Genomic DNA, 14,087 nt, shown 5'->3' with positions numbered 1-14,087 from the left:
ACTATGGCATGTTCTTGAACATTTTGAACCAAATATATTTTGACTAGAGAAAAAAACACTTTGGCACATTAAAGAATGACTACATGAATTTACAAAGCAGAAGAGGCAGGGTTCAGTTATCCCAAAACTATAGAAAACATTAGCGTGACTTAGTTTTGTTTGAAGAAAAAGTTACCACTCAAAAGTTTTGAATGCCAAAATAGCTAATTATTAAGAGTGTTATCAAAATTAGTCTAACATATTACTCAGAAAAATCAATTATTCTAAGGACTTCTGTAATTTTTTTAAGGGTCTTATTTCTCACAGGATTACAGATCACCTTTTAGATTTCAAATGAACTAATTTTAATTCAGTACAAATTAAAAATGTTCACATTCACAAGCAAGGAAAACTACTACACATTACAATCAAATTTTAGGAATGTGTGCTTCCTCCCCTCCCCAAACTGACAACATATCTATGAATATATCTTATCTGAATTTATAATACTCATGTTTATGCTCTTCCACTGAACGAGTACATTAATATTTGTACAGTCTTCAAAGTACTTCATGGACCCTGAAGTGATTCTCTATGGAAGGAGCTTCTGTTACAAAATGAATTTGGCTAGTCACCTGCATGCCAAAATCTCCAAGTATCTGAACAAATTTCTTGTGTTCCTTTCCAATCCAAGATCTCATTGGATCACGAACTTGGTAAGGTGTTACGTGGGTGTGAACAATAATCCCTGTTTGTGCAAATTCTTTCAAGACTTCTGGATAAGTAACCCACGTATTGCTTCCTCCAGAATGACCGCCATCAAGCCAGTACATTGTTCTTATGCTTTTGATAAAAGCATCTATGTCTTTATCTTTCTTGGCTTCTTTCAATTCAAAGAGCAACTGATTCAAAACAACACAACCTTTACTGAATCCAATCAAAGTAAAAGATGCACCTTTTAGCGATGGTGGATAAAAAGTCATGACAGACTCATCAAATTTTTCGCAGGTCCTCTCTTTTTCTCCCTGGCAACCATTAGCTGCATGAGAAGAACTGGATCTACAGTTCGATGCTTTAGAGTCCTTATTCAAATCTTTCACATTCTTCTTTGATAGTAAACTGTCCTGACTTAAGTTAAAAGCATTAACTAATAACATATAAAGGTGCTTGAAGGCTCCAAAGTCAGTACTGTGTTCTGGAGCACCAAACATATTGCTTTTTACAAAATTGTCATAGCAGCTGAATTTATGCAAGTGCATCCGAGAACACTTTATCACCCAAATATAACTGTTGGGGAAGTGGCAGGCTAAAACAGTGGCAACATTTTCTAGACTCCACTTTTCCCACTGATAATTTTCAGGGTGACGAGTCATAATTTCATGGTAATTCTGAAAGAAAAGAAGGATAAAATAAGCATTAAATACACGTTTATATAAATTTTCTACAAAAATGTTCATTTTTATTGGGGGATATTATAGTGTCCTATGGTTAATGCACCAGATGTGAACATTATAAATATATCATTACTTCTTTTTTTTTTTTTTTAAAGATTTATCTATCTATTTATACATACAAGCACTGGGTACAGTCAGAAGTGCGGGAGGGTGAGAGAACCCACCAGAGCCAGAGCGGGGAGCAGAGCAGGCAGAAGGACTGAAGTACACTGCTGAGGGGAGCAGCGGGCGGCAGGAGAGGTCTGCGCGCCATGCGGGACCCTCCTCTGGTGGCCGCGGAGCAGCCGGGGATCGAACCGGCGCCGCAGAGGCCGCGGGCAGCTTCGCAACCCAGCGCTCAACTGCTGCGCCACTGGGGAGGCCCAAATATATCATTACTTTCTAGTTATAAGATTTTGATTCTGGTTATAAGATTTCTTTAGTTTTAGCCTCAAACCCATCAAAAGACAGGGTTATGAGATATAACTATACTTAGCACAGTAGGAATTTAAAAAACAAAACATTTACAAGGATTAATATGTTTGACAGATTTTATTTAGTAGACATATGACCTACTATTCCTAACATATTAACTAACTGAAAATATGAATTTGGTTTATTAAACAGACACCAAAAAAGATTTTTAAAATATTTTCCTACCAAAGTTGCCATCCTGCACCCCTCTTTGGATTACTGTAGCGACATGAACACTATGTTTGATTTCAGTTTTGGTATTACAAATAAATGCAATGAACAATTATAGAAAAATCTTTGTATACATCTGTGATAACATCCTTAAAAATAAATTACTAGATGATGGAAAAACTAGGTCAAAGAATATTCATAATTTAAAGTTGATCAGATAGATTACAATACTATGTCTTCCGGTGAGGTATATGTATATTTCCATTTTCTTTTATCTTAGTTAAATTTCAGAGACACAGGATAACTTATTTTAATTTGAATTTATTGAAAATCTGAACAAAGTTAAAATTTTAACTCTCCAATAATCTAACCTCTCTGGCACCTATTAGCCATCTGGATTTCTATTTATGTCTACTCATTTCTCTTGCCCTTTTAATTTGTTCTTACTTATAAACATTCAATGTATAACTTTTTTTTTAAATAATGTGCTTTTTTTTTTTTAAGATTTATTTATTTTATTTATATAAGCACTAGGCACAGTCAGAAGCGCGGGAGGGTGAGAGAATTCACCAGAGCCAGAGCAGGGAGCAGAGCAGGCAGAGGGACCGAAGTACACTGCTGAGGGGAGCAGCGGGCGGCAGGAGAGGTCTGCGCGCCATGTGGGACCCTCCTCTGGTGGCCGGGGAGCAGCCGGGGATCGAACCGGCACCACGGAGGCTGCGGGCAGCTTCACAACCCAGCGCTCAACTGCTGCGCCACCGGGGCGGCCCTCAATGTATAACTTTTTATATAGGTGCTAGGACAAACATATAAGCTTTGTGTTCCTTTAATTTTCAATCATAGTAGCTTTTCTTTAAAAGAGGGAAAGTTGGGCCTCCCTGGTGGCTCAAGAGGTTAAGTACTACACTGTGGAGCAATCCGCAGCCTCTACACCACGAATTCGATCCCCTGCCTGCCAGGGAGCAATCCACATGGCGCAGCAGACCTCTCCTGTCTCACCCGCTGCTCCCCTCAGCAGTGTGTCTCAGTCTGCCTGTTCTGTTCCCCACTGTCTCTGGTGAATCCTCTCACCTCCACCCCAGCTCTTCTATGTATAAATAAATAAATCTTTAAAAAAAAAAAGCGGGAAAGTCAATGAAATTTATTACTTACTGGTAAGTAATACTTATTTATTACTTACTGATACTTACTGATTGAATATGAGTCAGAACAAACTAAACCCCTGACCACATGGAGCTCACATTCTAGTGGAGAGATATATAATAAAAAACTCCATAAGTAAGTAAGCTATATAGTGAACCACCCATAAAATTTTCCAATAGCTACATTCAAAAAGTAAAAAGTTAACAGGTAAAATTATGTTTAACAATGTATTGAGTCTGATATATTCAAAATGCTCATTTGAAGACAAAGCCAATATTTAAAAGAACTAGCTAGAGACGATTTTTTTTTTTTAACTAAATCTTTGAAATCCAGTGGGTATTTTACACTCAAAGCACATCTCAAATTAAATTTCACTGGAAATATTTGATCTGAATTTAGATTTCATAAAATTTGAAAAAGTATATTCAAGCTATTCAAATATACTTAAAAGTTTTCCACAAACAGAAGTGAATCTCAGATCTTACATTTCAATTGAAAGTTAAATAAAATTAAAAATTTAGTTCCTCAACTAGATTAACAACATTTTAACAAGCGCCACAGTGGCTAGTGGTTGGGCATAACAAACCACTAGCTGGTGGTAAGTACAAATAGTGCTTAAGAAATAAAGCAGGGGAAAGTGCAAGATTTTGAAGCGGGTACAAGATTTAAAATACAGGGTGGTCTACAACAGGGTTATAGTTAAGAACTTGAAATAACTGAGGCAGTGAGTCTTGTGGATATTTCCAGCAAAGGGCACTGGACTGGGAAGCAAGCTTGGTATAACTAAGATAAAGCAATGAGGCCGTGTGGCTCCAGTGGGGTGGACACAGAGCAAAAAGAACCAGGGAGGTTAGAGAGATTATTGGAGAGGAGAGACGCTGATCACACCTTGTAAGATACCACGAGGATTCAGCTTTTGCTTAGGTTTAGAGCAGAGCAATGACATAACCTAACATTTTGAAAGGATTGTTATGGCTTCTATGTGTAAAGGAGACACAGTTAGAGCAGGGCGACCAGTAAAAGGCTACTGAAGCATAATCAAGAGAGGAGATGGCTTGAATCAGAGTGAAGGGGGTAAGAAGAGGTCAGGTTCTGAATATAATTTGAAGGTATCAACAGGATTTGCTGACAGATTAGATATAGAATGTGAAAGAAATAAAGTTGTGATTTTTCCTTATTTCTAACAACCACAAATTATATGTATTGAAGTTTTAAATGCACATCTCTTTTGACCTGGAATTACCCTTCTAGGAATTTATCTTGTTGATGTACTTGCATACATGTGTAAATAAGGTTATTTCTGCTTCAAAACAATGATGAAGCTCTATGGGTTTTTCATAGGGGCTGTAAAATAAGCCCCCCCCCCAAAAAAAAGGAAAAAAAACTAAAAAACAAAACCTGTATACTATGATACCATTTCTTTAAAAAGCTTGCATCAGCATAGAATGCCTGTTACAATATATAAATCAAACAGTGATAGCCTTAGGGTAAAGTAAATGAGACTGGAGTGAGTGGGGAGAAAAGGAGACTTATTTTTCTTTTCTTTTTATTTTAAACAATCTTTTTTTAGTGTGGTACTCTTAGTTTATATCCTTATAAATTTTTTCACCTCAGGTGGGGTCACTTTAGTTCTCCCACCATCAAAACACCCATATTCCTCCACCGTAGTCCACTGTGCTCTAAAACTGAAACTAATACAAGTAAGTAATCCTCACCACAAAAATTTAGTCTAATTATAAAGGCATAAGATAGAACAATTATCTATAAAACCACCAACCAGTAATAATCATTATTAAAATTTCGTATCTAATTAGGCTAGTTTTCTTCAGTATACACACACGTAAGTATGCAGATGAGAGCATGTTTTTACCTCTCCTTCGACAAGTTTATACATAGTTTTTTCACTTAAAAATATAGGCATAATTCCATATCAATAAATAGATTTGCATCATAACTTTTTTAGACTCCATCAGAAAGATTAACATCAATTTACACTGCCACTGCAAGTATACAAGAGTCCTGTTTTCTCACATCCTCATCCATTAGCATTATGAAAAAAAATCTATGCCACTATGATAAAATGTCTTACTTTTCAATTAATATGAATGTTTTGGTTTCTAATCAGATTGACTATGTTTCTATGCTAAATGGCAGTTTTCATTTTTTTTTGTTAATTTTCTGCTCATGCCCTTTGATAATTTTCATAATAGGTTATCCAGTTCTTCTTAAAGAGTTTTTACCTCATTAATATTAATGGTTTGTCATATATGTTAAAAATATTTATTCCCAGAGACTGTCATTTAACTTCTTATGGATTCTGACATCGCCTTCTGTATAGTCTGATTTGTGAGATATAAAATTATCACAGCTTAGATCTGAAAGGATTCATCTAAATCCTTTTTATAGCTAAGGAAACTGAGGTTCTAGAAACTATGTAGTTATTTATACTATAGTTATTTAGTTAATGAGACAAAATGAGTTCAAGATTTTATGACTCTGCTTAGTCTCAAAACACATAATTAGAAGTCTAGAACTTTCTGCCCCACTTCCCATTCTCTGGAGAGGATTGGAAATGGAGCTAATGATCAACGATGCCTATGTCATGAAGCATCCAAACCCCCCCCCCCCCAAAATGTGGGTTTAAGAAGCCTCTTGGTTTATGAACACAGAAGTGACAGAAGAGTAGTAGGTCAGGAGACATGGAAGCTCCACACATCTTTCCACATACCTGACACCATGCGTCTCTTTTATCTGGATGTTTATTTACCCATTATAAGTCCTTTTGAAGGAGTAAGTAATATGGGCAGTCAGTTTAGTAAGATTATTAGGGTCCTGGCCTTACCACAGCATTCTGAAACATGCTGAAAACGGGCCATTCTGGGAGCTGCCCCACGGCCTTGAGACAGCATTCTGAAATATGCTAAAATAAAGGACATTCTGAAGGCTGCCCCATCCCATAAAGCAACATCTGTGTGATCCTATGTCAGCCCCATATGCACATTCCAGGAAAAAGATATCCTCCAGCCAAGGAGGTCCCAACTCCTGGACTCCACAGATGGTCAGAATCAACTAGGTAAGAATCTGTCCAAGATGACAACATTCCACCACCCCCCCAAAAAAAAGTCACTAACCCCCTTTATTTCAAATAAAGTATATAAATCCATACTTCCTGCCCTCTAGGAGCTACCTGCTCAGGAACCCTCTCTGCGCAGAGAGCTTCCCTGTCCTTATCTGACAAAAACTTCTTTTTTTTTAAAAAAAAAGATTTATTTATTTATACAAGAACTGGGGTACACTCAGAGCCGCAGGAGGGTGAGAGATCTCACCAGAGACAGAGCGGGGAGCAGAACAGGCAGACGGACCAAAGACACTGCTGAGGGGCGCAGCAAGACAGGAGAGGTCTGCCGCGCCATGTGGGATTCTCGCCCATTGGCCAGGAATCGAACCCATGCTGAAGAGCCTGCAGACAGCTTCACAGGGCGGCGCTCAAGCCTCTGTACCAGTGGGGAGGTCCTCTGACAAAAATTCTTGCACTTCTACCTAACTCTGGCCTCAACATTGAATTCTTTCCTCACTGAGACAAGGCACCTTGTGGTCTGGCTCTCAGGGCCCAAGTCTGATTCACTTTTAGACTGACCCTGTAAACAGTAACTAAATGGATTTTTCTAAATTCGGTAAGCTGCCTCTAAGAGATTAATAGAACCTGAGAGGAGGCCCCGGGAACCCTGATTTACAACCATTTAATGAAAAGTATATTTGACAACCTGAGACTTGGGACTGACATCTGAAGTGGGGTTAGGGCAGTAGTGCTGTGGGACTTAGCTCTTAACTTGTCTGATCTGACACTAACTTCAGATAGTGTTAGAACTGAATCGAATTATAGGATAGAGGTATAAAAGAGAATTATCTGCTGTGGAGGAAAACCCCTCACACATATGGTGTCAGAAATGTTGTGAGTATGATAGGAGTGTTTGTGGTAAAGGAGAGGCACACGGGAGAAATGTGTCTTCTACTCCTGAAGATACACACTTAGGGCATAGTCATCTATATATTCTAGCCTTTAGGAAAGCAAAAAATTTTAAGAGCTAAAAGTGGAAATGATCCAAGTCTTCATGAATTACTGAATGTGTAAACAAATCACATTTTGATATATAGAAAACTACATGGCAATAAAAAGGAACAAACTACTGATAAAGACAATAGTAAAAATGAATGTACAAAGTATTATGCTAAATGAAAGAAGCCAAACACAGGAAGATATACTATATGATTCCGAATTAATGAAATTCTAGCAAAGGCAAAACTACAGTGAAAGAAAGCAGATAAGTGGTTGCCTGGGTGGGGAAAAGAGACTAACCAAAGTGGGGCACAAAGCACCTTTTAAGGTGATGGAAATGTATAATGTGATCGTTGTGATATTCACATAATTATAACATCAAAATCCAATCATGCTGTCAAAATCCATCATGCTGTCAAAATCCATCATGCTGTAAGCTTACATTTTAAAAAAAGTTAAGTACAATTTTATGCCCTGAGGCTTTCAAGAGATAAATGGAAAGCACCTATTTAAAAAAAACCCTAGTCCTCCCTTAAAATCAGTACTGATAAGACAAACATTATAAGGGACCTAAAGAGATATGAATTAGGATGTCCTCAACTTTCCAGTAATTCAAAATGATAAAAGGTCAAGCATAGAATAAAAAAAGACACGCAACAAAAGATGTGTGCAAAAAGAACAGGAAAGTAATGGTAATTTGGATTTAAAATTACATAGACAGGCCTCCCCGGTGACGCAGCAGTTGAGCGCTGGGTTGCAAAGCTGCCCGCAGCCTCTGCAGAGCCGGTTCGATTCCCGGCTGCTCCCCGGCCACCAGAGGAGGGTCCCACATGGCATGCAGACCTCTCCTGCTGCCCGCTGCTCCCCTCAGCAGTGTACTTCGGTCCTTCTGCCTGCTCTGCTCCCCACTCTGGCTCTGGTGAATTCTCTCACCCTCCCGCGCTTCTGACTGTACCCAGTGCTTGTATAAATAAATAAATCATTAAAAAAAAAAGATTTTAAAATAAATAAAATTACATAGACAATTAGATCTAAGTTACACCAAAATATGAATCTGTGTTAAGATAAGGTGAAGCTTCTACTGGAACTCTACAAAGTTCTGTTTGACCCTATTATATTTAGCATTTATCCAAATTAAAAATGAAAGATTTTAAAATGCCTATGAATCAATTCCAAAAGGATCAGTACACTATCATACAGGGTAGATTTCATAAGGATAAACATTATGCTCAAAAGAAGCACAAGATATAGATGAGTAAATCTGAGTCTAAAATCATTTCATATAATAGTAGTCAAGACTTATCAAATACTTATGCAACTTATATATATTCATTCATTAGACAAGTTATCTTTTGAACACCTACTACATGCTAGTCTGGATTAAGCCTCACAGATTTATCAGTTAACAAAACAGACATTAAGTTTACGTTTCAGTGGTGTAAGACAGACAAAAATAAAAATGAGTAATTAATACTGTAAATGAAATGGTTAAAAATAAAAAAGTTCACAGGAATTCTGTGCATACATAGGATTATTAGATAGGATTGCCTATGAAGGCAACTTTTGAGTAAAGATTTGCAACAGGTTAGGTAATGAATCCTACAGATCATTGGCAGGAAGACTGATGCAAGGAGTATTTGCAAAGCTTTTATGAAGTGTACCTAACATGAAAAAAAGTTGGCGTGGCTAGCACAAACTAAAACAGAACAGGGAACAGGAAAGTAAGAGTAGAAAAGCTACAGATAGGCAGGTTGATAAGAGACTGGCTTTTAATCTGAGCCACAAGGAAGCTATTGAAGCGTTTTGAGGTGAGGTGTGGTATGATTTGACATACATTTTAGAATGGCTATTCTGATCACTTCTAGATACATTTAGAAGTCACCTTATTGATTAAGAGATGAGGTATGCAAAAGAGAATGACTAAAGGATAATTTCAAAGCTTCTAACTCGAGCAATTAAAAAGGAACAGTTTCTATTAACAGATGAAGAAAACTGCAGGAAGAGGAGGTCTTAAAGGGGCTAAGAACCAAAGATTTCAGGTCTGTGATATATATTAAAAATCCAAAGGGAAATAGCACATGTGCAGTTGGTTCAGAATATGTCTAAGTTAGATACACAAATGTTGAAGGTTGTCAGAGTGCAGGTATTATATAAACCTTAAGACTGAGATCATTAAGGGAGTAAAAGAAGGTAGAGGAAAAGTTCAAAAACTGAATGCCAAGGTACCCCAATAATTAAAAATGTAACCAGAAAGATGAGAAGGGACTGTAAGTCTTTGGTATTCACATATTTCTCATTGATACTCTATATAAATTATTATTCCCATTTTATAGCTGAGGTAGCTAGAATACAGAAAAATTTAACATTTGCTTAGAGATTTCATGGCTTAAATAGTGCAGAATCAGGGCTCAAGCCTAGGCAATCTGGGCTCAAAGCTTTTTGATGCATTATACACTATTGCTTCTCTAAAGGATCTAGGGCTTTTAGAGCACACTTTGCAAAAATCAACAGTGTATCACTGTCCAAAAAGCTAATGGCATTTCCGGCTACATAAAGAAGTGGATGATGTCAGCTAATAGGAGCTATTACTCTAACTGTATTGGCACTTTTTTAGAACTCATCTGAAGACTTGCGCTATAATATATCTGGCTGGCACATTTTATCAATAAAGGCTAGTTGTTACTATCATCATCATTACTATAGATGCACAAAGCAGCTGGTCCACAAACCTCTGAAATCACTATTGGCAATGCCAGGCCATTAGTTGGCAAAAGGGCATAAACAGAAAAAGCATCATTATCAATAAACTACTATTTCATGGTTAAAGAAAAATGGCTAGCTATATTCTAATTTTACCTGTCTACCCCTGCACTACCCAAAAGAACTCTCTGTAATGATGAAAACGTTCTGTATTTGGCTACTACAGTATGCACAAATATTTCGTATCTACAGACACTGGTGAAATGCAGTGAGTGCAACTGGGGGACTGGATTTTTAATTCTATTAAATTTTATTTAATTCTAACTTAAAGAGCCACATACAGAGTGTGGCGACCATAACAGAGAACCCAGTTCCTGATTAAGATAGGGCTTTCCGGGGGTACACATACATAGGTATTTGCCAGCAGCTATAAAATTAACAATAAGGATAAAAATCACACACACACGAGTACAGAATTTAGGCGCGTCTCAGGAAACTGACACTCTTAGTAATTACTCTCCCTTTTCTTCCACCCACCCTTCCTTTCTTAGTTACCGAGAATGTCAAACCTTTATAGTGATTCTGGTTGTTAACTTGTTTGCTTTTTAATTACTGCCAGCGTTTCTGAACACTATGTGATGAGTTAATCTAAAAACCTCCCTGTCCCCCCTCTCTCCTCCCCTCTTTTCTTCTCTCCTGAGAAGCCAAGCCAGAGGGGAAAAAAACACACATTCTGTGTCTCAGCCCTTCTACGCCTCAAAATCCACTCCCTCGAAGCCTAGGGCGGGGAACGGACTCTTTCGAGGTCGTAACCCTCCAAGGACATCCTGTCTCTGGCGCCCCATGACGAGGGGACCAAGGGTGTGCAAGGGGCGGTTTGGGATTCTGTGAAGTAACGGAACCGCCACCCCCGGCAGCGCGTGTGGGTGTGTTCCAGCGAGGCGAGGAGCCCGGCGCCAGCTCCGAGGGAACAATCTAGGTAACACCCACAGGCACAGGAAGAAGGAACAGGTGCCCAGGCCGGCCCCAGGTTACCTGCACGTCCCCGGGGAAATAGAGAACGTGATGTTGGGGCGGCGGCTCCTCCTTCACCCGGCCCCCAGGGAGGTTCCGCCGCTCGGGTCCCTCCCCCGTCGCCGCCAGCAGGAGCAAATCGTTGCTGCGCTGCGGGTCGGCTCCCGGCACGGCGGGCAGCTTCAGGCACTGCTGCCGGCGCCCTTCGGCCGAGGGGGAGCTGTGCGCCCCGCCGCTGCCGCCCAGGTTCATGACTCCGGCCTGAGGGCAGGACGCGGCCATTCCGATTCTGAGGTGCGGCAGCAGGAGCAGCAGCGGCGGCGACCGCAGGAGCCCGAACCCCCACATGGGTCGCCGCGAGGGAGCGGTCCGAGGGGGTGGGGTGGGGAGGTCCTAGGGAGGGACTTCGGTAGGCCGCCCAACCGTCGGCGGCAGCGGCCCCCGCCGGAGTCGGCTCGGGGGCGACGATGGCGCCCAGACCGACGTCCTCACGCAGCGTGCGTAAGAGAAGCGGGCGGTGTGCGCGACATCCGACTGGCGTTCCCAAAGGGGTGCCAAGGGGGCGTGGCCCGAGCAAGGACGCTTGTGATTGGTGGGATCTGCCCCGACCGGGAAGTTCGAACGGAAGTCTGGGAAAGAGAGCGCTCTAGGAGGGGAGGGGAGAGGTAAAGACCCCAGGACTCCGAGCCACAGGGGAAGGTCGCTGTCCAGTAATTCTGTGGAGCGTTGAGTACACCATGTTCCCGTTTGAGTAGGCTCACCTTTCGGGTGAGGCTTCTTCTCGTCCTTTCAGCTTCAAGGGGAAACAGATCCCAAAGATAGAAGTCATTTGCTCCGTAGAGAAACCTGTGGGAAGTCTGCATGTCCTGGATGAGGGAGTCTCCCTGTGCTCATACCCGGGGGTTTACTTTGTAGATGGACGAAGATGTCTAGGTTCCTAGGGAATGTTTAGTTATATGTTAAGTAACAAAAATGCAACCAACTTTATTTTCAGAATCCAACCCATTAAACAGTTTGTGTATGGGGCCGCTAGATGTATTCCATTTAGCAAGTAGAAGTGAGGTCCATAAAGCAGAGCAAAAATAAATGGTTTTTATAGGTAGAAAAAGGGCAAGGGAAGAGGGAATTATTTGAGGCCTAAGAAACCCACCTATGGAGACTGGAAACTCGATCTTGTAGATTATTTCATCTTCCTTTGAGGAATGAAAAGATTACCTCACTAGTGCTGATCAGAAAATTTCCACATTGACTAGTTAAGACTACATTTGTGGGGTAGGTTGAAGCCACAGTCAAATTAGGTATGTTTTGGTCGGCTTAGCTCACGTGCCCCCGGTTTTGAGCTCGTTTTCTTTTAACAATGTGAAGTGAAATGCATCTCTGTAGGTAGCTGGAAGAAGGGCACATGGACTGGGTGAGAGAAGATGGGGCCAGGGCATTACTTGCTTCCCAGAGTTGTGGGTGGTGTTTGCAGCCAACAGGACTCGCTATTTTTTGTTTTGTTTTTGTTGGTTTTTTTTTTTTTAAACAAAAACAGTTTGAACAATAGGTACATCATAGGTGTCCAACAATCATTGGTGACCAGTTGTGTAGGGATAAGAATTGGCCAAATGTATATTAAAGACAGGGAAGTGCTTGTGATGCACTTGTAAAGAATGTGGGAAAGAATATTTTTGAGGATTATAAAAATTATGTCCTAACTCTAGACCAGGAATCAAATTAAGCACTTACTAAGTTAACTGTTCTGAGTCTATATATATGTGTGCTTAAGCACACATACTGTTTTATTTGCTCCACATATCAAATGTTAAGTAGCCTAGGAGAAAGAACACAAATGAGAGAACACAAATAATAATACATAATTTTAGTATAATACTAGTGACTTCCTAGAGGTGTAATAAGTTTACCTACTGTAAGCTAAATTTTTTATTTCACCAGATATCATAATAGTGAAATCAATCAAAAATTAATTACTATTACTAAGTAGATCTATTGCTTTCTAAAAATAACTGATTGTAAAGAAACAGAAGCTAAGTATATAATAATATATAATCTTATTTAGTCCAATAACCTTCATTTATTTTGTATATCACATACTTCTTATTACTTTCCCTTCTTAGGTATAGGATTAGTGAAATGCACCACCAAGGCCCAAACATATACTTGTATTCCAAATACAGCTTTTGATTTTTGTGGTCTAGACTAACCTTTTAATTGAATCTATCACTATAGAAGGGGATGGGGAGTTCTTATTTCAGAAAGAAAATTAATTGCAGAGAACATTAAATTCTACAAAATTGCCTCAATATCTCTAAGATAATTGAGTGTTTTGAGAAATACAAATAAAGATCTAAAAGGCAGAGTAAAGAAATGGACTGAAATAAGCATACTTTTTTCCCCCACAGTAAAGGATTTTCACAACTTGCAGCTTCCAGAGAAAGTAACACATGTCTACACATCGCTGGAGTTTTTAAGTCATTCATGGTAAGTCATTGACACGACAATTCTCTCTCATAGGCCCCACTGATATTCCCGTAATATCTATTTTCTCTTTCAATCTCTTCTTTTTCCAAAAAGACCCATGTAGTAAATTACTAATTGTGGTCACAGACTTCCCAGCACTTCCCTCCTTTATTCCCTCTTAGTTCCTGGCTCTCCTTCCCTGCAAAGAGGTCTTACATATACAAAGTTATTGTACCGGATTGTTTCAGTTTGCTCCTCCTTTCTAAAAAATAAGAACCTCCACAAGGATTTTAATATACTTACATTGCCCAAAAGGCTACAGCTCATCTCTGACTCTTGACACTTCTTTAGGGACTCAGAGAAAGGGGGCCATCAGAACTTCATTACATTACTCCAAGTAACAGCTAAAAAGTGCAATATTGATAGAAATCTTAGAAAGGTTTAATTTATATTGGAAAGGACAACATTAAGAAGTCACAGATTCCTATCTCTAAAGAGGCCAGATCTATATCATAAACAGTAAAACTGATCATATGTGGTATAGTAGGAGACATAAAGACTGTGGCAAATTAGAGGGAAATGTCATATTTGGAGGAGTCAGGCACTACTCATTAGTCGTAAAATCAAGGTAACTTTATGCAAAACCTTCAAATTTT

General features: G+C 39.5%; 1 protein-coding gene across 1 annotated transcript; it reads right to left on the bottom strand.

Moving 5' to 3' along the window:
- Positions 1-539: 539 nt before the first annotated feature.
- On the bottom strand, positions 540-11,319 carry LOC311188277 (mitochondrial protein C2orf69; the record flags this gene model as incomplete). Its single annotated transcript, XM_084259417.1, has 2 exons — positions 540-1,367; positions 10,993-11,319. 2 exons carry the CDS (start codon positions 11,317-11,319, stop codon positions 540-542), a joined length of 1,155 nt encoding a protein of 384 aa, XP_084115543.1.
- Between the last annotated feature and the right edge of the window lie 2,768 nt (positions 11,320-14,087).

This window comes from Talpa europaea, assembly GCF_964194135.1.
Source record: "Talpa europaea genome assembly, chromosome: 1".
NCBI classification, from domain to species: domain Eukaryota; kingdom Metazoa; phylum Chordata; class Mammalia; order Eulipotyphla; family Talpidae; genus Talpa; species Talpa europaea.
The sequence above is the reverse complement of the archived record's forward strand: the minus strand, read 5'-3'. Positions and strand labels throughout refer to the sequence as shown.